General features: G+C 41.8%; 1 protein-coding gene across 5 annotated transcripts in view; it reads right to left on the bottom strand.

The window, feature by feature from the left end:
• The window catches only part of ZNF81 (zinc finger protein 81), a 93125-nt gene that overhangs the window by 58777 nt on the left and 9183 nt on the right, over positions 1-25165 (bottom strand). For all 5 annotated transcript variants that reach the window (XM_065538230.1, XM_065538229.1, XM_005593435.4 and 2 more), the window contains one exon: positions 24876-25092. In XM_065538230.1, coding sequence (XP_065394302.1) covers positions 24876-24929 — 54 coding nt within the window. In that variant the 5' untranslated portion in view covers positions 24930-25092. Of the gene's footprint in view, positions 1-24875; positions 25093-25165 lie in introns of those variants that run through there.

Raw genomic sequence — 25165 nt, 5'->3', positions numbered from 1 at the left:
ACTCCAGTGGCCCCTTGAGGCCCTCGGGATCTCCCTAAACTTACTTATCTGTGAAATGCTCCCAAACCTTGGAGCTCTACAGTCTCTTCTCACCAATAGTCAGCTTGTTTTATTTTCTATGAGGATGCTGAAAAATGAGAAAATGTCTTCAATGTATCTCGAACTACATAATCCCTTAAGAACTGTCTCTCAACCACCAGTCCACTCCTCCTGCTCCTCCTTCACCCACAACTAAACCTCAAAACTCTCTTCTCATCTGGAACCCTCCATGTGTGCCACCGAGCCCTTTCCCTACTCCTGTGGATTCCCCCTACTCCTCCTCTCTGGGTCTATTAAACTCTCCTGCTACCAAGTCCCCATCCTAACGTGTATTATTGGCCTTTCTCCACCTGTGATGGAAGGTCAATGACCTAAGCCCCCATGTGAACCAAGTATTCTTTTGGCCTTGGTCTTGCTCATATATACATGCGACTCTTAAGGACTTTTTCTAAACCCCTATAAGAATGAAGAAGAATTCTGTAATCAATTCAGAGTGTTCCTCAGGGCATATTTTCCTGGGCTCTCTAACTCTTTTCAACTTGTGCTACTGCTAGTGGCCCTGCAGGTGGACCTTCAAAGAAATCAGGACACCTTGAAGCAATCTACAGCCATACCTCCCTGCACACCCTGTCTCATCTGATCTCAGAAACTAAGCAAGATCAGGACTGGTTAGTACCTGGATGGGAAAATACCCTGAGGCTTACATGCAAGTTAAAACCATAGGGGAGAGGCTTTTAGAATCTACTCCCACTGTTTTCCCTCTCAGAAATGTATTAAAGACACAAGATTGTACACAACAAAGAGATAAACACATCTCTAAGTATGGACAGAGATTAGAACGTGTTTGGAAGGACTACTCTGGTCTTGTTCTTGAAGATTAAACCACATCTGCCTTGGTCATTAACTTCGTTAATAGCTTACAACCAGAAATTAGAGACATGATTCAAAAACATAATATAAATTGGTGAAATACTCTTCTCTTCTAAATGTGCACACTAGTTCAACACCATAAGGGCTTCACTACAGAAAAGACCAAATCAACACAATGCAAACCCATGGCTTTACAACTCAAACATTAAGAAGAGAACAAGCCAGAGCAATCTGCTCTCCCCACAATCCCCAGAGATAGAGTGGGGACACTGGACTTGGAATTCCAAGCTCTAAAACACAAAACGGAACAAGAATCCAAAAATCCACCTCCCTAGTGACTTTCCTTGGAGGAACCCTTGCCCTTGTGCCCACAACTGACTCAGTTTGCAAGAGGAGAAAATCATCCCCAGCATGGACATCCTACCACCTTCCCAGCGGACACAAGGCCAACACTTTCCACCATTAATGCCTCTTATTTTCCCACCATCCTCCCTCAGAGCATACAAACCAACGTGTGGTGGAACTTGATAATATACTACATGACCTGCCTTCCTCCAGACTTCTGTCTCACTAGGACCTCTCAAAACCCAGCAGAGCTTTCTGCTCGGCTCCACTGCCCCAGTAAGCCCACTGGGAAAAGAACAGCTCTTTTACATGAACCAGTAAGCTATAATCTCTCTATTTGTGTCTGTCTGTATGTTTATGTGTCTGTGAGTAAGCAATCTTTTCCTATTTCTGAGAAAAAATGAATATTCCTAAAATTTGCCCCCAATAAGTTGAACTTCTAATACTTTCAATATGCCTTTTTTTTTCTTCAAGATGGAGTCTTGCTCTGTCGCCCAGGCTGGAGTGCAGTGGCACAATCTCAGCTCACCACAACCTCCGCCTCCCGGGTTCAAGCAATTCTCCTGCCTCAGCCTCCCAAGTAGCTGGGATTACAGGCACACTCCACCACGCCCAGCTAATTTTTGTATTTTTAGTAGAGTCGGGGTTTCACCATGTTGGCCAGGCTGGTCTTGAACTCCTGACCTCGTGATCCGCCCGCCTCGGCCTCCCAAAGTGCTGGGACTACAGGCATGAGCCACCATGCCTGGCCTTAATATGCTTTTTTAAAAGTACAGTAGTTCCCCCTTATCCACAGGAGATATGCTCCAAGAAAGACCCTCAGTGGATGTCTGAAATTTAGACACTACCGAACACTGTATATACTAAGTTTTTCCACCTGATAACTGAAATGGCTACTAAGCAACTAACAGCTAGGAAAGCAGACAGCATGGATGTGCTGCATGGAGGGATAACTCACATCCCACGTGGGACAGAATAGGATGGCACGAGACTTCATCATGCTTGTCAGAACAGCATGCAATTTAAAACAGAAATTGTTTATTTCTGGAATTTTCCATTTAATATTTTCAGGCCCTGGTTCACTGCGGGTAACTAAAACTGCAGAGAGCAAAACTGCAGATAAGGGGGCACTACTTATAGAGACCAATTCAAATGTTTTCAGAATTCAAGTTCACATAATTGAGGTAAATCTTTGCCAAACAAGACTAGCTTAATGTTGTTAGTTAATAAAAATAGCCATGTCTTTTGCATTATCAGTATGAAGTACAATACAAGCATTTTTTTATTGCAACCAGCATAAATTTGTAACAAAATAGGGTAGAGGAAAAGAAAATATTCTAGTATATTATTTGTGAAGAGTATTGCTTCTAAACTTTTTTTTCTATCGCATTTGTGCGTGTGTGTGTGTGTGTGTGTGCGCGCGCGCATCTGCCTGCATATGTGAATGCACAGTGGGGAGGTTTTATACACACACACACACACACACACACACACACATATATTTTATATATATGGTATATATATATGGTGTATGCATATGGTGTGTAGATGGATGTGTGTGTGTGTGTATACACATACAAACAGATCACCATGTAAAATGTACTTCTCACTGTGCATCACAGTAAAACACGTTTGGAAAAAAATTCAATGAAACTTTTTTAAAAAATGTTTGAAAGCCTCTGCTCTATTTGCTAGCTTACCTTAAAGGACAAGCAAAGCAACAGGCTGCAATGTCATTTTCCATTAGATAAAATATTTGCCTGAAGAATCTAGAATGTCTGGTTGAAGCCTACAAAGTCAGCATCTCCCTCCATCCATCAAGCAGCATAATGGGGAGCTGTTCGTCATGTTAGTGCTTCATGGACAATAACCATCTTGCTTTTTATTCCAAAATACCATCCATCACTAGATCACTGACTTCACTGCATTCCCCTGGAGGCTAACCAATTCTTGATTATTCCAGGTAAGAGTAGACAGGGCCGTAGCATAAAAGACTGAAATCCACAGTGATGTAAAAACTTCCTTTAGGATGATTTTCTACATCAAAAATTGAAACTGAGCAGACACATACATTTCTATTCCAGTTGGATATATTCTTTCTACATTTATACAGGTTTACTGGTTGAATACACTATCATTACATCTACTAGATGTTCAAGATTATGAAAAATGTAAATGTATATTTGACCAAATAGAATCATTATTCTGACAAACTTTATTTCTATAGTAATTACACGTCAGTATGTCAGTGTGAAGACAGGTGCCAATATTTTTAGGTAACTTAAAGCCTTAGATTTATGTCAAAGTAAGTTAATCATTATTCACCAGATACCTAGTTATTTTTAAATAAGAAAGAAAACTAAAACATTAAGCATAATTTTAAGTTTATGTAACCTTTGTGTCTTTTTTATTTATTTTTTGAGACAGAGTCTCACACTGTCGCCCAGGCTACAGTGCAGTGACGCGATCTCAACTCACTGTAACCTCTTCCTCCCTGGTTCACGCAATTCTCCTGCCTCAGCCTCCCAGTAGCTGGGATTACAGGTGCACACCACCACGCCCGGCTAATTTTTTGGATTTTTAGTAGAGACGGGGTTTCACTATGTTGGCCAGACTGGTCTCAAACTCCTGACCTGATGATCCACCCACCTCGGCCTCCCAAAGTGCTGGGATTACAGGCATGAGCCACCACGCCTGGCCTGTGTCTTATTTTTATATGGTACAGAGAGGCTATACATATTAGGGTCTGTTAATGAACATGTTCAGCTTTGTCATTTTGAGAAGTTGTACTATAAAGTATGTGTATGGCTATAAAGAATTGGGAGATGTATATTCATAAGCTCTGCTAGTCTGCTACAAAATGCCGGTGTATGACAGACAATTCACATTTATTCACAGTTCATAGTTTTCTCTGTGAAATAGAAGTTACTGTGGTTAAAAGTTGTAATCTATATATGTCAATGAGCCTACTAGGAGCAACAGTGGCAGAAAGGAATAACTCTGTATGTGAGCTACGCAGGATATGCTTTTGTTGAGGAAAAAGTAAGTAGTTTTGTCCTAAAGTAAAATGACTGGTTGTTCCAGAATGAGAAAGAGAAAAATACAGGGCAAAACTTGAATGAATATAGAAAGTTGCAGAAGGTCCACAGAAAGAATTTTATTTGTTGTGGACAAAGTTTGCTAAGGTTTAGTGAGTTTGTTTGTGTAAGAGTTTCAAAATGAGTTTTCATATCAAATATTATACTGATATGAAACTAGAATTTGGTTTCTGCTCTGTTAAAATTATTTAGCCCATGCCATCTTGCTTCTTTGTCTGCTCTTTGTCATATTTTTCCTTCTTTTCCATTGACCTCTGACCCAACCATCCCCTTATGATCCTGGATTCTAAGATGGCTTTGCCCCTCACAGTACCTTCTGTCCTCTCCCTCCTTTATATTCCCACTGTACAAAGAGGGAATGATGTTCCCTTGTTTGGTTCCCTTTCTTTCTTTCTTTCTTTCTTTTTTTTTTTTTTTTCTGAGACAGAGTCTTGCCCTGTCGCCCAGGCTGGAGTGCAATGGCGCGATCTCGGCTCACTGCAACCTCCGCCTCCCGGGTTCAATCGATTCTCCTGCCTCAGCCTCCCCAATAGCTGGGATTACAAGGGAACACCACCACACCCAGCTAATTTTTGTATTTTTTTTAATAGAAAGGGGGTTTCACCATGTTGGCCAGGTTGGTCTCGAACTCCTGACCTCAAGTAATCTACCCACCTCGGCCTCCCAAAGTGCTGGGATTATAGGTGTGAGCCACCACACCCGGCCCCTTGTTTGGTTTTCAGCTATTGCTACCACTCGCAGTCTCGCCAGTTGTTGGATGTGTCAACCCTCACTTCACTTTCAGCACCAACATTTGATCACCATTCCCCTCAGCACATCCCATTTCCCCTTAATGGTTCATATGGGTATTTAAACCATCTCACCTCACCAACCCCAACCTTTCACCACATAGTAATGACACTGTATCTGCTAACATAATTAATACTTCTCTTGAAATCTCCAGCAATAATTTGTAACCAAATAGGGCAGGGGAAAAGAGAAAATATCCCAGTACATTATTTATAATAGACTCCACTTCCTCAGAATCAAAGGAAAAAAAAAAAAACACAGCAGAGCTTTTATCCACCATTTTCTCCTCCACCACTTCTCAATCAGCCTCATAGACTTTGTTCAATTTTACACCAAAGACTGTGCCCTCCAGAGGGGTCCACCCCTTGACTAACTGCAACCATTATGAAGAATTCCCAAACCATAAACACTGTCTGTGACCCCTGTGGTACTACTTTGTATATGGCCAGCCAGTCTACACCTGCCTTCCCGACATTAATCTTTTCAGTGTCTTTGGAATCCTTGTCCAGGACCTCCGAATATTGAAAACTACCACCTCACCTGTCAACCACATGTCCCTCTGGAGACTTAATCATTCCAAAATGACACAACTAAAGGGTATTCAGGAGAACCCCCCCAGGGGAATCAACAATTTTCTCTTTATGCACACTGTAAGGATTTTACCCACTCAAGGAATTACGCAATTAGAAAAAGTAGCTCCAAATCTCTCCTAAACCCTTGCAGAAGTAATAAATGATATGATACCACCTCTGCCCTATAACATAGCAAATAAGTTGAAACTCACTGGCTCAAATTAGTACAATCATGTAGCTCTTGCCTTCCTCCTAGCTGGTCAAGGAGGTGTCTGCACCATAGCCAACACCTCTTGCTCTACTTGGATGAACACCACAGGCCTTGTAGAGTAGTCAATCACTAAACTCCAGGGAAAGGCTACTTACTCTCTAAGGTTCATATGAACAGCCTATGGGGCATGTTCTCCTGGCCAGGATGGCAGGGATTACTAATCCTTCTCCTGTGTATAATCTTACACTTTGCAATTGGGGATGCAGCCTGCCCAGAGTCTTAGTGCCACTCTGCAACCAGTCTCAACAAATGATTCAATATATCACAATCCAGCAGACCTGACAACTTCACTGCCAACTGACTTCGTGCCCAGAGGCCAAATCTGAGCCAACAAAGTTACCTGTAGAGATCAAATCTAGACTGACAATGGTGTAGAACTGGTATCCCCAGTAGCCTCATTTCCAGACAGTTGTTCAAGGACAACCTTATAGCTGCCTTGAACAAGGGGTCTGACAACGTTGAATTCCACCTGAGCCCTGAAAATAGCAACAGTTAAGAACCACCCCTCCCCGTTTCATGTTCTGGAAACTGACTGCAAAAGACCCCTCTCCCGCATGTGGCTTAGATAAGGCTTGCTGTCCACTCTTTTTCATGACTCCTGGGTTTACCTGTGAAAAAGCCAAACAGACCACTCTCCTTTTGCCTGAACCTGCCAAAATGCCTGAGACAGACCCTCCAACGTCCTGTTCTGTGTCTCATGAATGATTAACTGAGGTTGGAAGCTTGTTTTCCTGAAACTAGCTGGCCACAAAGATAAACATTTCCCTGTTCAGCTGACTAGGACTTCCCCTGAATGCAAAAACAACAACCCACCTCCACACTGGAACTCTCCCCACTCAAACCTGTCTACTCTTCCCTATAAAAGTAAAATTCAAAACCACCCCTCCCAGACACTCTGATCTCCAGATCTAAGGTGCTCGCCTTATTGCAATAGCCTGAATACATTCAATTTCTTACATTTCTTGGTTTTTATCTTAAATAATTAAAGACTATCCGTGGGCTGTGAGATCACATTGGAGGTATACTCTCACCCTGTGTCCCTAGACTGCTATGGTTCCCATTTAGGGAGCCCCCTCAGTTTTAAACAACACTTTCTTCCCAGGGTCACCCTGAGATTGTAGTTTCTTTCTTTCTTTTTTTTTTTTTTTTTTTGAGACGGAGTCTCGCACTGTCACCCAGGCTGGAATGCAATGGCGTGATCTTGGCTCACTGCAACCTCTGCCTCCCAGGTTCATGTGATTTGCCTGCCTCAGTCTCCCGGGTAGCTGGGATGATAGGCACCCGCCACCACGCCCGGCTAATTTTTTTGGGTATTTTTAGTAGAGATGGGGTTTCACTATGTTGGCCAGGCTGGTCTCGAACTGCTGATCCGCCTGCCTCGGGCCTCCCAAAGTGCTGGGACTACAGGCATGAGCCACCGCACCCAGCTGAGATTGTACTCTTTGTGTGGAAGTCAGACATTAACTTGTTTCCTCCCAAAATATGGTGATTTGCACCTTGAGTGGGGCTCATCAGAGACCTGCAAGTGTGTAAGGAATCACTACCAGGGGTTCACAAAACCCTCAAATGACTCTTGAGACCTCACCAAAACAAGGCTACCCATTGTTGCTAGGAAGAACTTCCTAGAGGGATAAACTGGCTTGTTATTTATGTGTACCCTGCCAGCAGTTATTCCCATGACAGGAATCATCCAGTTAGAAAAGGTGGTAGCAAATCTGTCCCTGATTTTAGCCGAGGTGATCAATAATGCTACCTTGGCCATGGAAACATTCTGGTCAGCCTCAACTTGCTGTCCAAGGTCGTTATGGATGACAAAATTGCCCTTTGGGGCCAAGACAGATTTTGTGCGATTGCTAATATTAATACATCCTGTTACCTGGATTTGTGCCTGAGGCCAAGTAGAAAGGTCAAGCTAGAAAGTTAAGGAGAAAAACACCTGGTTTTATCAGGGAGACAGACCTTAGTGGTTTATGGGATTTGTTCAGCTGGTTGGGCCTGGGACCCTAAGGGTTACGGTTGAGGAAAATACTGGGGATTGGCCCAGTATTGCTGGTATTGACCCAGTATTGGCCAGACTGCTGCTTGAAGCACTGCTGATAAACCCTTAATTAAGTGCTGCATGAGACAAATTGCACAGATTTGGCCCCAGCCTCTGACTGTCAGAATAATTAAAGTAGCCAGTGGAGTAGTGTAGTGTACTCATGGGAACATGTGCAGAATCAAAGACAGTGTAGAAACAAGGGGGAGATATTGTGAGATAGTTCTCTATGGGGCTCTCACATTTCTGCAGATCTTGTGAGGACAGGCACTGACTGCCTGAAAAAGGGGAAAAAAAACAACTGTTTTTCCTTCCACTCACACAGAACATTTCTGACACCAAATGTGTGGGGTTTTCCACACCAAGCAATTCTTTGCAGACTCTAACAGATGTTCCACACTTTAATACTGAACTAACTACCCAGTGTTGGAACAGACACCCACAGGTTAAGGCCCAGTAACACAAGACTGTCCCCACTTCAGACACCAATCAGAAGTCCAGGTCTCCCGTACTTCCCACTAACTGGCTATAAATTGGGGATTCCCACAAACTCCTCCTCGGGTTCAGTAATTGCTAGAATAGCTCATAGAACTCAGTAAAACACTTTACATTTACCGGTTTATTATAAAGAATATTACAAAAGACACAGATGAACAGCCAGATTAATAGCCTGATTAGAACAAAAGATGCTTCTATCACCCAGGAAACTGCATGGGATTAGGAGCTCTGTGTCAAGAACCAGGGTCAAAGACCAAATATTAGAACACCAGATGTTTCTAGCACCCCTATCCACATACATAGGGCAAGGTATGTGGGAAGGGGCGTGGAGCTTCTACGTCCTCTCCGGGCGTGCCACCCACCCAGCACCTCCATGTGTTCACCAATGCTGAAGCTCTCCAAACCACATCTTTTGTAGACTCCAACAGGTGTTCTATAATTTAATACGCCCACAAGTTAAGGTTCAGTCCCACAAGACTGTCCCACTTCAGACACCAATCACAAGTCCAGGCCTCCGTACTTCTGGCCAACTGGCTATAAATCAGGGATTGGTTTATAGGGATTTTTATGGATACATCATCACATAGGCATGATGCTTATCTCAATCTGCAGCCCCTCTTCCCTCCCCAGAGGACGAGGGTGAGGCTGAAAGTTCCAAGTTTCTAATCACGGCTTGGTCTTTCTGGTGATCAGCCCCGCTCCTGAAGCTATCCAGGAGCCCATCAAGAGTCATCTCATTAGAACAAAAGAAGCTCCTATCACCAGGAAATTATATGGGATTAGGAGCTCTGTGTCAAGAACCAGGGTCTGTTGTTAGAACAACAGATGTTCCTAGCACCCCTATCCACTCAGGAAATTACAAGAGTTTTCAGAGCTCTGTGCCAGGAACCAGCAGCAGAGACCAAATATATATTTTTTATTATGCCACACTGCCTTTTGTTCCAGGCCATCTTTTCGAAGATGTTTCCAGAGCAAACAGCCTTGGAAATATATTGTGTCTCCCTCCAGAGCAAAGGACAAGTTTGCTTACTATTCAGTATAAAAGACTCAGGATACCTAAGTGATCCACTGTGCATCACCTGGCTCTCTTCACATCACCCTGGAGGAATCGGAACTTGGGGAGCTGGCACAAATGTTAAGACTCTAGCTACCACGACTGCCATGAGTAATAAAGTCCTTTACTCTAGCCCAGAGTTTCATATCTCTTTTGCCAGCATCCAGGACACTGTGGCAGGCTAACTCATTAGCTCACAAGTAGGGTAAAAATCTCAGACTCTTCACAGTTCTTGACAGAGACATAGGAACAAATGTGTGGACCTTATTTGGATTCTGATTTGAAGTCATCAACTTTGAAAAGACATTGACATGACCATTTGAAGTGATAAAAAAAAATCAATACAGATATGAATGTCTTTAACAGTTCCTGTCAAAATAGGTAGGAACAAAGAAAAGATTATGGCCAGTAAACAAAATGAAGTACAAATCAACAAATATTTCAAAATATAATAGGAAAAAATGACAGAAATATGGAAGAGAGGAAAATCAGTATGTAATTTGTTCTTAAAAAGTTGACCCAGGTAAGTTGAACTGATAAGCCTTCAAATATAAGGCTGAAGGAAAACTAATAAAAGAATTCTTGAAATAACATATACAAATCTTGTCACTACTCAAGGTGGACAGTTAATACATACTGTTATAATAATAAGAATATTAATTATAATTTATAAAATTAACGTTATAAAGGGAACCACTTAAAGAACAACAACAAAAAGAATTTAAACCTTTCTTTTCCTTTCTTTTCTATTTTTTTGTTTTTGAGATGGAGTTTGGCTCTTGTTGCCCAGGCTGGAGTGCAATGGCACGATCTCGCCTCACCACAACTTCTGCCTCCCGGGTTCAAGCAATTCTCCTGCCTCAGCCTCCCAAGTAGCTGGGATTACAGGCATGCGCCACCATACCCGGCTAATTTTGTATTTTTAGTAGAGACAGGGTTTCACTATGTTGCTCAGGATGGTCTCAAACTCCCGACCTCAGGTGATCCACCTGCCTCGGCCTCCCAAAGTGCTGAGATTACAGGCGTGAGCCACCACGCCCAGCCGACCCTTTCAGATTATTAGAAAGAACAAAAAACAAAGCAAAATAGAGTGTATAATGAAACATATTAAAAAGGAACATTAAAATTAGAAAGTATAATATAAACCATATCTTTCACATATCATATAGAAAAATGAACAAAGATTCAGAATGATGGTAAAAGGATAAGCAAAGGTGTATCAGAAAAAGCCAAAAGGGAAGCAAGGCTTCCATCTTAATATCAACCAGAGTAGAATTCCGGCGCAAAAGAATGAAACAAGACAAAGGAAGACACTTTATAAAGATAAAAGACTCAATCTAAAATAAAACATTCTGAACATCATCAGTGTATAAGGGAGTCCCAAAAGAAAGGAGGCATGGTCTCCATCTTAATCAGCCAGAGACAAATTCTGGAAAAGTGTAAGACAAGACAAAGGAAGACGACTTATAAAGGACTCAATCCCAAATGAAGAGTTCTGGATGTTCTTAATCAGCCTTCACTACTTCAGTGACAATCCCTAGGGTGAGTTTGGGGAAGGAACTGGAAGTGTGGGATGCTCAACTTTGATACTTTTTAAAATCAAGAATGGATGTTGAATTTTGTGACATTGCTTTTCTCTGATGACATGTTAATATGGTGGATTATAGATTTTATAATATTGGACCACATAGTCAGAATGAGTGACTTTTAAAGGAATTGATGGATTCTACTTGGTGGTATTTCATTTATAACTGTTCCATCACTATTCACGAGTAAGGCTTAATGTAATTAAGTAATTAAGTAATTGCTGATGTTCTCTTTGACAGGGTGTTATACCACAACATTAGGCAGAAAGTATGAGAGACCCTTGGTAGTAAGAATGGCAGCTTACAGAATAAAAGGGGAAGAATTGAGGGTCAGGGGTTTGCATAATTGAGATTCCCAGGACCTGCAAAGAAGTGTATCACAGAGATTATAGGGGAGTAATCCCCAGCCTCGCCCCAGTTTGAGGAAACGTGTCCCTGGGCCAAAACCCACCCAAAGGAGAAGACATTAAACTTTTTTGCAAGTCACAGGTTTTGTCAGTAAGCTTGCAGGAATCACTTATTCCTCTGGTGAAACACCTTGGCTGGGAGTGGATGAGGGGTCAAGGGCAGATTTTTTCAGATGGAAAATATTTCTGTATGTTGCATGCTTGTGAGAATGGCCCAGCATAGAAGGGGAAAAGTGATGCGATAGGAAAGAGAGGAGATAACTGGAAGGGAGGGGAAAGGGTTCAGTGGAAAGATCATTTCTTTCTAACAGGAAGGAAAGTTCATGGGTATAGGAAAGGAATAAATGGACATTCAAGTCTATAATTTTCCATCCACCTGTAAGTTTAGCTTTACTGCATAAACCTTGAAATGTGCCTCCTGATGTTTACTTGTATGTATTTTGTAAGATGATTTATGCTTTCTCTTTAAACATATTTATGTAAAATATTTTAATGTGTATAGAGAATATTTATTTTTCACTAGCTGCTTACTTTTTTTTTTTTTTTTTTTTTGTTGAGACGAAGTCTCGCTCTGTCGCCCAGGCTGGGGTGCAGTGGCCGGATCTCAGCTCACTGCAAGCTCTGCCTCCCGGGTTTACGCCATTCTCCTGCCTCAGCCTCCCGAGTAGCTGGGACTACAGGCGCCCGCCACCTCGCCCGGCTAGTTTTTTGTATTTTTTTAGTAGAGACGGGGTTTCACCGTGTTAGCCAGGATGGTCTCGATCTCCTGACCTCGTGATCCGCCCGTCTCGGCCTCCCAAAGTGCTGGGATTACAGGCTTGAGCCACCGCACCCGGCCATATGCTTACTTTTTATTTTTATCATGCTTTCATGCTCTGTGTGATGATCCATATTACAGTAAAGCTTTAAAAACTTTTTTTCTTTGCTTCATCATCTAGTTTCTGAAAAGGGTGGGTTAAAGTGGCTAGTGGTCGAATTAACTATTTCGCCTAGTTTTAATTTTACATAGTTTAAGGATATATCATTAGCTATATATGTGTTGATAAATGTTATAATTCTTGATATTTCACAGTTTGAAGAACCATCTACTTTCATACCTTGTGACGTTTTTCACCTTATATTCCCTCTGCTCAGGTTTTAAAATTGCAGTCACAGGCTTCTATTGGTGTTTTTTGGCCAAGTCTATCATTTTCTATCCCCCTTCGTTTTCATATTTTCTGGGGTCTTTTTTTTTTTTTTTTTTTTTTTTGAGAAGGAGTCTCACTCTGTCACGCAGGCTGGAGTGCAGTGGCGTGATCTCGGCTCACTGCAACCTCTGCCAACCTCTGCCTCCCAGGTTCAAGCAATTCTTCTGCCTCAGCCTCCCAAGTAGCTGGGATTACAGGTGAGCATCGGCTAATATTTGTATTTTTAGTAGAGATGGGTTTTTTTTTTTTTTTTTTTTTTTTTTTTTGAGACGGAGTCTCGCTCTGTCGCCCAGGCTGGAGTGCAGTGGCGCGATCTCGGCTCACTGCAAGCTCCGCCTCCCGGGTTCACGCCATTCTCCTGCCTCAGCCTCTCGAGTAGCTGGGACTACAGGCGCCCACAACCGCGCCCGGCTAATTTTTTGTATTTTTAGTAGAGACGGGGTTTCACCGTGGTCTCGATCTCCTGACCTTGTGATCCGCCCGCCTCGGCCTCCCAAAGTGCTGGGATTACAGGCGTGAGCCACCGCGCCCGGCCAGAGATGGGGTTTTGCCATGTTGGCCAGTCTGGTCTAGATCACCTCAGGTGATCCGCCCGCCTCGGCCTCCCAAAGTGCTGAGATTACAGGCATGAGCCACCGCGCCTGGCTGGGTCTTTTAATTTCAAATGTAACTCACATTTATAAAATAATGCTGGACCTTGGGGAATTTTCAGTTGTTTTTTCCTATCAGATGATGTTTTTCTTTTAATGAATGATTTTAACCCATATGTAATTATTGGAACACTAGGATGGATTTCTGCTATTTAAATATTTCTTTTGGTTTCCTTTAATTTCCTTGGCACATAAAATTTTTGGTGTTTTCCCCCTTAATGCTCATTTGAAAATTACTATTCATTCTACATTTAGTCTTATCACTCATCCCAACATAAGACCAGAATTATATGCATGTTTCTCTCCCAAGGTCTACCAATATCTATATTCTTCTGAAAAAGAATAAGAGAATCATAGGATTCTTTGCTTTTCCTTTCACTTACTTTCTTTCAACTATCTCTTCTATGGGAATAATTGTAATTTTAGTTTCAATTTATAATGCTATACATTCATATATATTTGCATTTTTTCCATTTAGAAAATAAAAACAAAAACTGATGTCAAAACATGCTTGAAGAAAATGTTAACACATTAACGAGAAATGCAAAGATTACTTGAAACAAAGCAAACATACTCAATTCTTTTTTTTTTTTTTTTTTTTTCCAGGCTGGAGTGCAGTGGCGTGATCTCAGCTTACTGCAACCTCCACCTCCTGGATTCAAGCAATTCTTGTACCTCACCCTCCTGGGTAGCTGGAATTACAGGCGTGCACCATCATGCCTGGCTAATTTTTGTATTTTTAGTAGAGACAGAGTTTCACTGTGTTGGCCAGGCTGGTCTCAAACTCCTGACCTCAAGTGATCCACCTGCCTCGGCTTCTCTAAGTGCTGGGATTACAGGCATGGGCCACACAACACACTGCCCATACTCAATTCTTTAGTAGGAAATCTGAATTATCATAAAGAAGCAAATGGCCCTATTTAATGCAAGTTCCTTTACAATGGCAATATAATTATTTTTAAATTTGGTAAGTGAATTATAAATTGTATACAAAAAAGAAAACAATCAAGAAAGCAGTAAATTCCTGAAAAAAAGGGTAATCAGAGACAGCCCTATCATCTATTAGAAGAAATTATGAATGTAGAGGAATTAGAATAATAAAGATTATGACTATTAGCTCAGTGGAACAGGATAAGGTTCAGAAATATACCCAATATACTCAGAGTTATATCTTGGAATGTATGTACAGGCATACATGGTTTCATTGCACTTTACTGCACTTCAGAGATTATTGTGTTTTTTGTAAATTGCAGGTTTGTGGCAACCCTGATAGAGCAAGTCTATTGGAACCATTTGTACAACAGCATGTGCTCACTTCATGTCTCTATGTCAGATTTTGGCAATCCTCACAATATTGCAAACATTTTCATTATTATTATATCTGTTTCTTCTCTTTTTTTTAAGGTGGAAGATTTGGTTATTTTTTATTTTTAATTATTTATTTATTTGTTTGGTTTTTTTTTCTTTTTTGAGACGGAGTCTCGCTGTGTCGCCCAGGCTGGAGTGCAGTGGCCGGATCTCAGCTCACTGCAAGCTCTGCCTCCCGGGTTTTTACGCCATTCTCCTGCCTCAGCCTCCCGAGTAGCTGGGACTACAGGCGCCCGCCACCTCGCCTGGCTAGTTTTTTGTATTTTTTAGTAGAGACGGGGTTTCACCGTGTTAGCCAGGATGGTCTCGAACTCCTGACCTCGTGATCCGCCCGTCTCGGCCTCCCAAAGTGCTGGGATTACAGGCTTGAGCCACCGCGCCCGGCCTTATTTGTTTATTTTTTATTTGAGACAGAGTCTCACTCTGTCACCCATGCTGGAGTGCAGTGGCGTGATCTCGGCTCACTGCAACCTCTGCCTCCTGGGTTCAAGCAATTCTCTGCCTCAGCCTCCCAAGTAGCTAGGATTATAGGCACCTGCCACCATGCCTGGCTAATTTTTTTGTACTTTTAGTAGAGACGGGGTTTCACCATCTTGACCAGGCTGGTCTTGAACTCCTGACCTCGTGATACGCCCCCCTTCGCCTCCCAAAGTGCTGGGATTACAGGTGTAAGCCACTGCATCCGGCCTATTATTATATCTGTTATGATAATCTGTGATCAGTGATCTTAGATGTTACTATTGTCATTGTTTCAGGGCACCACAAACCATGCCCATAGAAGATGGTGAGCTGAATTGATAAATGCTGTGTGTGATCTGACTGCTCCACCTACTGGCCTATTCCCTGTCTCTCCCTCTCCTGGGGCCTCCCTACTCCCTAAGACACAACAATATTGAAATTAGGCCAATTAATAACCCTCAATGGTCTCTAAGTGTTCAAGTGAAAGGAAGAGTCACATGTCTCTCCCTTTAAATCAAAAGCTAGACATGATTGAGCTTACTGAGGAAGACATGTTGAAAGCCAAGCTAGGCTGAAAAGCAAGGCTTCTTGCACCAATCAGACAAGCTGTGAATGCAAAGGAAAAATTCTTGAAGGAAATTAAAAGTCCTACTCCAGTGAACACACGAAAGATAAGAAAGTGAAATAGACTTATTGCTGATATGAAGAAAGTTTGAGTGGTCTGGAAAGGAGACCAAACCAGCCACAACATTCCCTGAATTAAACCAAACCTACTCCAGCACAAGGCCTGAACTCTTCAATTCTGCGAAGGTTGAGAGAGGTGAGGAAGCTGCTGAAGCAAAGTTTGAAGCTAGCAGAGGTTGGTTCATGAGGCTTAAGGAAAGAAGCCATCTCCATAACATAAAAAGCACAAGGTGAAGTAGCAAGTGCTCGAGTGCTAACATAGAAGCTGTACGCAGCAAGTTATCCAGAAGAGCTAGCTAAAATAATTGATGAAGGTGGCTACACTAAACAACAGATTTTCAGTGCAGATTAAACAGCCTTATATTGGAAGAACATGCCAGCTAGGACTTTCACAACTACAGAAGAGAAGTAAATGCCTGGCTTCAAACCTTCAAAGGACAGGCTGACTCTCTTGTTAGGGACTAATGTAGCTGGTGACTTTAAGTTGAAGCCAGCCAGCCATGGTGGCTCACACCAGTAATCCCGGCACTTTGGGAGGTTGAGGTGGGAGGACTGCTTGAGGTCAGGAGTTTGAGATCAGTCCTGGCAACACAGCAAGACCCCATCTCTAAAAAAAAAAAAAAAAAAAAAATTAAATTAGCCAGGCATGGTGGCACATGCCGGTAGTCCCAGCTACTCAGGAGGCTAAGGCAGGATTCCTTGAGCCCAGGAGCTCAAGGTTACAGTGAGCTATGATAACATCACTGCACTCCAGCCTGACTGACAGAGTGAGACCCTGTCTCAAACAAACAAACAACAACAAAAATGGTGAAGCCAATGCTCATTTACCATTCTGTAAATCCTAAGATCCTTAAGAATTATGCCAAATTGGCCGGGCGCAGTGGCTCACACCTGTAATCCCAGCACTTTGGGGGGCCGAGGCGGGCGGTGGTTCACGCCTATAATCCCGGCACTTTGGGGGGCCGAGGCGGGCGGATCACGAGGTCAAGAGATTGAGACCATCCTGGCCAACATGGGGAAACCCTGTTTCTACTAAAAATACAAAAATTAGCTGGGCATGGTGGCGTGTGCCTGTAGTCCCAGCTACTTGGGAGGCTGAGGCAGGAGAATCGCTTGAACCCAGGAGGCAGAGGCAAAGTTGCAGTGAGCCAAGATCACGCCACTGCACTCCAGCCTGGCAACATAGCGAGACTCCATCTCAAAAAAAAAAAAAAAGAATTACGGAACAACAAAGCCTGGATGATAACACATCTGTTTACAGCATAGCTTACTGAATATTTTAAGACCACTCTTAACACCTATTGCTAGACAAAAAAGATTTTTTACAAAATATCACTGCTCACTGACAATGCACCTGGTCACCAAAGAGCTCTGATGGAGATGTACAAGGAGATTCATGTTGTTTTCATGCCTGTTAACACAACATGATTCTGGAGCCCATAGATCAAAGAATAATTTCAACTTTCAAGTGTTATTTAAGAAATACGTTTTGTAAGACTATAGCTGCCATAGATGGTGATTCCTTGGATGAATCTGGGCAAAGTAAATTGAAAACCTCCTGTAAACAGTTCATCATTCTAGAAGCCATTAAGAACATTCACGATTCATGGGAGGAGGTTAAAATATCAGCAATAACAGAAGTCTGGAAAGACTTGATTCTAACCCTCATGGATGACTTTCAGGGATTCAAGACATTACTAGAGGAAATAGCTACAAAGATGGTGGAAACAGCGAGAGAACTAGAAGTGAAGCCTGAAGATGTGACTGAACTGCTGCCATTTCATGATACAACTTTAATGGATGAGGAATTTTTTCTTATGGATAAGAAAAGAACATGATTTCTTGAGACAGAATCTACTCCTAGTGAAGACGCTGTGGACAGTGTTGAAATGACAGCAAGTGATTTAGAATATTACATAAACTGAAAGAAAGCAGGGGCAGGGTTTGAGAGGACTGACTCCAATTTTGAAAGGATTTCTACTGTGGATAAAATGCTATCAAACAGTGTTGTATACTACAGAGAAATCTTTCAGGAAGGAAAGTGTTAATTGATGTGGCAAACTTCACTGTTGTCTTATTTTTTTAAATTGCTATAGCCACCCCAGTGCTCAGCAACCACCACCCTGATCGGTCAGCAGTCATCAGCATCAAGGCAAGACCTTTCACCAGCAAAAAGATTATGACCCACCAAAGGCTCACGTGATTGTTAGCATTTTGTAGTAGTATTTTTAAATTAAAGTATATACACTGTTTTTAGACATAATGCTATTGTACACTTAATAGACTATAGCATACTATAAACATAACTTTTATGTGGGAAGCCACAAAATTTGTATGACTCTTTACTGAGATACTCGCTTTATTGCAGTGGTCTGGAATCGAACCTGCAATATCTCGAAGGTATGCCTGTATATGCTAATGTAGTATTGCATGTTGGGGGGGGAATATAGATTATTCAATAAATGGTGTTGGGACAAATGTGTAGGCATCTTGAAGAAAAATTAAGATAGATCCCTGGTTAAGGCTTTACAACAATAGCAAAAAGAATCCAGCTAGTCGCAGCTGTAAAAGTAAAAAATAAAAACAATTAAGTATTAAATAGAAAATACAAGAGTTTTTTTTCCCCCCAAATACCGCTGAGCAATGGGGAACAATGAGGAAGGCGTTTCTAGTTATGATACAAAACTTGGAGAACAGAAAAGATTCATAAACTCAATGCACAGAGAAAACACTAACATTTTCATTTAAAAGACAAATGGGAAGTTGGGAAAAATAACTGGGACACATGTAACATCCTTCCATAAATAGCAACAACCTAATAGAAAAAAATGGGAAAAGGAAATTTTAAAATGTCTCAGAAAAAAATCATATAAATGGCTCTTTAAACACAGTCACATATATTCAACCTTGGCCATAAGAGAAATGTAAATTAAATCTATACTGAGATACTGTGTTGTAACCTACCAGACTGGCCAAAAAGAAAAAACGAATATGACAAGACACTGTGTTGCTTGGGTATGGTGAAAACAGACACTCATACAACTGACACAACCCACAAGGCAGGCAATTTTTCCATATCTATTAAGAATAAAAATGTGTAAACAAAACAAAATGAAAAGAGTAAAAATGTATATATCATCTGTCCTGGGAATTCTACTTGGAGAAATTTCTCTTTAAACATACTCTCTCGGCCGGGCGCGGTGGCTCAAGCCTGTAATCCCAGCACTTTGGGAGGCCGAGACGGGCGGATCACGAGGTCAGGAGATCGAGACCATCCTGGGTAACACAGTGAAACCCCGTCTCTACTAAAAATACAAAAACTTAGCCGGGCGAGGTGGCAGGTGCCTGTAGTCCCAGCTACTCGGGAGGCTGAGGCAGGAGAATGGCGTGAACCCGGGAGGCGGAGCTTGCAGTGAGCTGAGATCCGGCCACTGCACTCCAGCCTGGGTGACAGAGCGAGACTCCATCTCAAAAAATAAAATAAAAAATAAAATAAAATAAAATAAAATAAAATAAACATACTCTCTCTTGTGCTAAGATTTGTATAAGGATATTCATTGCAGTGTTGTGTACAATTGCAAAAGATTAGAAACCCTTTAAATGTCTATTAATAGAAAACTGGTTAGCATATTTTGATATATTCATATAATAGAATAAGACGTAGCCTTGTAAAGGAATGAGGTAACTCATTACATGTAGTGACACTGAATAATCACCAAGCTTTATTGTTAAGGGAGAAAAGCAAGTGCTGGAAATTTTGTATGCTAATATTTCAGTTTATTGTGTGTGTTTGTATGGACAGACTATCTGTATCTGCCTTGGGAAAGAATATATGGGCTACTGGGGTCAAAATTGGAGGGTACATTTTTTCTTTTCAAAAGATTATTATTATTAAACATAATATTCATGTAGAAAAACATATAAAACAAATATTCGCCTTAACTAATCATTCAAAGCAAATACCAACCTAATTACCACCACAATCTGAAAATAGAACATGGCCAGCTCCTTGGCCGGAAGCCTTTCTCATGCCTCTTTCCCTCCCTCCCTGCAACGCCCCTGGTCAAGAAAGCCACTATTCTGCCTCAGATGGTGAGCACTTCCTCACTTTGCTTTCAAGTTTTATCACCTACAAATGTACCCCTCTATACTATATGCTTTTGCTTTTCCTGTCTTAAAACTTCATATAAATTGAAACACAATAAATTCTTTGGTGTCTACCTTCTTTCACTCAACATTATGTTCAATTCATTTATTCATTCTATTTTTTAAAATTTTTTTTTTTTTTTTTGTAGAGATGGGGTCTCACTATGTTGCCCAGGCTGGTCTTGAACTCCTGGCCTCTAATGATCTTCCTGCCTCAGCCTCTCAAAGTGTTGGGATTATGAGTATGAGCTGTCACACCTGGCCCCACTCTATTATTGATGGGCATTTGCATTATTTCCAGTTTCTGGCTATTACAAGTAATGCTACAGTGAGCATTTATACATGGGTCCTGGTGCATCAGCCAAGGATTTCTGGTGGGTGTTTTCCTAGAACTGTTTCCTCATATGGTCTACATATGCATGGATGAATAAGGCTAAAAGGTCCCCAGAGATTGTACCAATTTACATTCTCATCAGCAGTGCTCCTCCTCCTCACTAACACTTGTCATTGTCACTGTTCTAAATTATAGCCATTCTGGTGGTGGTGGTAAGGGGTAGTTGTATTACATTGTGGTTTAAATTTGCATTTCCCTGATGAAAAATGAGATTGAGCACTGTCTCACGTGTCTAATAGCCATCTGAATATCTTCATCTGTTACATATCTGTTCAAGAAGGCCTCTGACTAGTGGGTATTCTGCTTTTTCTTGTTGTTTTGTTGTTCTTTATATATTCTGGGTATAAGTCCTCTGTTGTTTATATCTTCTCCCACTCTGTGGATTGCGATTTTCTTCTTCTTTTTTTTTTTTTTTGAGACAGAGTCTCACTTTTTTCACCTAGACTGGAGTGCAATGGCGCGATCTTAGCTCACTGCAACCTCTGCCTCCTGGGTTCAAACAATTCTCCTGCCTCAGCTCCCAAGTAGCTGAGATTACAGGCGCCTGCCACCATGCCCGGCTAATATTTGTATTTTTAGTACAGACAGGGTTTCACCATGTTGGACAGGCTAGTCTTGAACTCCTGACTGACCTCAGGTGATCCACCCACCTCAGCCTCCTGAAGTGCTGGGATTACAGGTGTAAGCCACCGCGCCCAGCTGTGATTTTCTTTGGGGAAGTGATTATCATAAAAGTCAGGGTAGTAGTTAGCTCTGGGAGTAGAGGGATTGTGGAATGCTAACTATGGACTCTTTCTAGGCCTATGGAAGGATAACTCACTCGGCCACACATGTCTGTTCTGTGTGCTTTTCTGTAGGTATGTAATATTTCACAATAAAGACGTTTTTAAGTGTAACTATGATCCATTAACTTCACGCCCCTGTATATATTTAAGAGAGGGTATACACATGTGCACGGAGACATGATGAAGAATGTTCCTAGCAGCATTGCTTATAATTCATATTATATTTCATTGAAATATTTTAAATTAACAAAAATTGATAAAAATTTCTTTGGCCGGGCGTGGTGGCTCAAGCCTGTAATCCCAGCACTTTGGGAGGCCGAGACGGGCGGATCACGAGGTCAGGAGATCGAGACCATCCTGGTTAACACGGTGAAACCCCATCTCTACTAAAAAAAATACAAAAAAACTAGCCGGGCAAGGTGGTGGGCACCTGTAGTCCCAGCTACTCGGGAGGCTGAGGCAGGAGAATGGCATAAACCCGGGAGGCAGAGCTTGCAGTGAGCTGAGATCTGGCCACTGCACTCCAGCCTGGGCGACAGAGCAAGACTCCGTCTCAAAAAAAAAAAAAAAAAAAATTATTTAATTGGCTACCTTCTGTGACAAAAAGGAGAAAAGAATGTGTTCTCAGCTGCTGTTATTTGCATAAAGAAACCCTAATCATACAAAGAAAAACTAACTAACCTGGTTATATGTATGAGAGAGAGCTGAGCAGACAGGAGAAAGATGGATAAGAGAATTTAGACCATAGAGCTTGAGTAGCCCTTATCCAAAATGCTTGGGATTAGAAGTGTTTGGGATTTTGGATTTTTTTCAGATTTTAGAATATCTGCATTATACTTAGGTTGGGCATCCCTAATCTGAAAATCCAAAATCCAAATGGGCATTTCCTTTGAATGTCATGTCAGTCCTCAAAAAGTTTTGGATTTTGGAGCATTTTGGATTTTGTATTTTTGGATTAGGGATACTTAACCTGTATAGCTTTTTATATGTCTTTAATTTTTTGAGTCATTTTTCTATATTACTATTCAAAAAATTACGTTTTTTAAAAAACGACTACTAATATCTTTAGAATGATATGATGCTGCATCCATAAAACAAAAATAGCACGGGAATATTCTGAAGACAAAAAGAGCTACTTAAAAAATATAACAGCATTAATAAGAGATAGAAAAGAAGGTTTGGAAGATAAAGTTTTTTAAAAAATACTACTAAAGGGAGAGCAAAAGAGATAGAAATGGATATCAGTAAAGCAAATAATTTTTACAAAGCAGCATCGAAAACCAAATAAAAAGAGTTTTAGAAAAGCAGAGAAAATGTGCATGTGAGTAGAAAAGGCCTAGGAAGACTTTGGACGGGCTTTCAAATAGGGCATAAAAATGATTTCTAGGCTGGGCACGGTGGCTCACTCCTGTAATCCCAGCACTTTGGGAGGCTGAGGTGGGCAGATCACAAGGTCAGGAGATCGAGACCATCCTGGCTAACACGATGAAACCCTGTCTCTACTAAAAATACAAAAAAATTAGCCAGGTGTGGTGGTGGGTGCCTGTAGTCCCAGCTACTCGGGAGGCTGAGGCAGGAGAATGGTGTGAACCCAGGAGGCGGAGGTTGCAGTGAGCCGAGATTACACCACTGCACTCCAGCCTGGGCGACAGGGTGAGACTCCATCTCAAAAAAAAAAAAAAAAAAAATTACTTCCAATCTAGAATTATATTCTCAGCCAAAAAGACAAGTTTAGTGTCAGGATCAAATAGGTATATTTCCATGGCATTCATATTTATATTTCTACACATAAATTTATACAGTTATATGTATTCAGTAAATATATTTCTGCATGACATTTTCAGACATGCAAAGTTTCATAAAATGTACCTGTCGGGCATCCATTTTCAAGGATATACTGCAGGATGTGCTCCCCACAAAATGAAGGGGCAAGCCAAGAAAGAGGAAGACATAAGCTCCAGGAAACAGATCTGACTCAAGAGAGAAGTCAAGGGGATTTCCTGGGAGATGGTAAAGAGAAGACACCAAGGTAACAGCTCTGTATCAAACTGAGAAAGTCACCAGTCCAGACTTTAGCAAGTCAAGCTCCAGGAGAGATTTCTTCAAAGAGAAGACAATGATGCCCAGAAGTGAGAGCAGCCCCACCTATTACTGGCTATTTACTGTGTAAACCTTGGCCAAACGGTTTTTCTCTGCGCCCCAGTTTTCTCCTATGCCCCAGTTTTCCCCTCTGTGACATGGGGATAATAATGGCACTTACTGGGCATGGTGGCTCGGACCTGTAGTCCCAGCTACTTGGGAGGCTGAGGTAGGAGGATCACTTGAGCTCAGGAGTTCGAGGTGGCAGTGAGCTATGATTGTGCCACTGCACTTCAGCCTGGGCAACAGAGTGAGACTCTGTCTCTAAAGATAATAATAACAATGGCACCTACTTCATGAGGTTGTTGTGAAGATGGATGAACACACGCAGAGTACGTGTAACAGTGCTTGGCATGCAGTAAATGTTGTATGACTGCTTTTAATTATTATCACTGTGATTATCACCTAATGTGTTTGAATATATAGAAAGGAGATCTAAACACCAGGGAAAAATTTGGAGTTGAATGATTGATATGTATATAGTAATGCAAACAAATGACTGAGACAGAAAATTGTTAATTCCAAGGAAAAGAAAAAAGTTGTGCAGAAATAGTCATCACAGCATGGATACCATGGGATTCAATGATCAACACCGACCATGAATCTCACCAAAACAATGATATACCTATCTTAGGGAGGTGGGGTTAGGAAACGGGTATGTGAGTGGGGGAGTAAAGAAAAGCTCAATCTCGCCGGGCGCGGTGGCTCAAGCCTGTAATCCCAGCACTTTGGGAGGCCGAGACGGGCGGATCACGAGGTCAGGAGATTGAGACCATCCTGGCTAACACGGTGAAATCCCATCTCTACTAAAAAAATACAAAAAACTAGCCGGGCGTGGTGGCAGGTGCCTGTAGTCCCAGCTACTCGGGAGGCTGAGGCAGGAGAATGGCGTAAACCCGGGAGGCGGAGCTTGCGGTGAGCTAAGATCCGGCCACTGCACTCCAGCCTGGGCCACAGAGCGAGACTCCATCTCAAAAAAAAAAAAAAAGAAAGAAAAGAAAAGCTCAATCTCTATCTTCCATAGTGGAAAGCCAATAGATAACACCCAAACATTCTTTAAAACTATTAAAAAGAGTAAAGGTGCTTGCTTCTGGGGAGCTGGAATCTGGCAGAAAACAAGGCATGGAAGAGGTTTTTTTTTTTTTTTTTTTAAACAAGACTTAGAGAACTATTTGATTAAATGAAACTAAGAGCTAATTGCAAATTACCAAGTGGCGACAAATATTCATAAAAATATGCAAGAATGATAAAGGGCTATTAACCTGAGTATTTTCAAAAGCCTCTTTTAAAATCCATAAGCTAAGATAAATAAATCAGCAATGGACAGGAGAAGGAAATTCACAAAAGGGAAATAAATGACCAATACAAATGGGGGTGGAGGAAATTTTCCTGCCTGGTAAAAAAAAAAGTACTAGAAATGAAAACTATGAGATAGTATCTTTCCTTCAGGGCTCTGGATGAATTCCAACCCCTGGGCACCTCTTCCTCCTCCTCACCTCACAGGCACTGCCATGTTCCCCTGGCTGGGGAGCGTCCTCGTTAGCTGGCATGTTCCCGACGGACTTGGACGTCAGCCCTGGGGCTTCCTTGCTGATAACTCTATAATTCCAGTGGAATCAGTGGACTCAACGGGGACTGCTGGGGTCAGAAGGAAGATCCTGCAGCCTTCACTATGAGATCTGGCCCAGGGACTCTGCAGAGACTCCAAGAACCCTGGAAAGACAGTGTCCATATGATCAGAGGCAGACAGCACTCACTACACAGACATCTCCTGGGGGAACCAAAG

Source organism: Macaca fascicularis, chromosome X (genome assembly GCF_037993035.2).
Source record: "Macaca fascicularis isolate 582-1 chromosome X, T2T-MFA8v1.1".
Lineage (NCBI taxonomy): Eukaryota > Metazoa > Chordata > Mammalia > Primates > Cercopithecidae > Macaca > Macaca fascicularis.
This window is presented reverse-complemented; position numbering and strand designations above follow the sequence as displayed.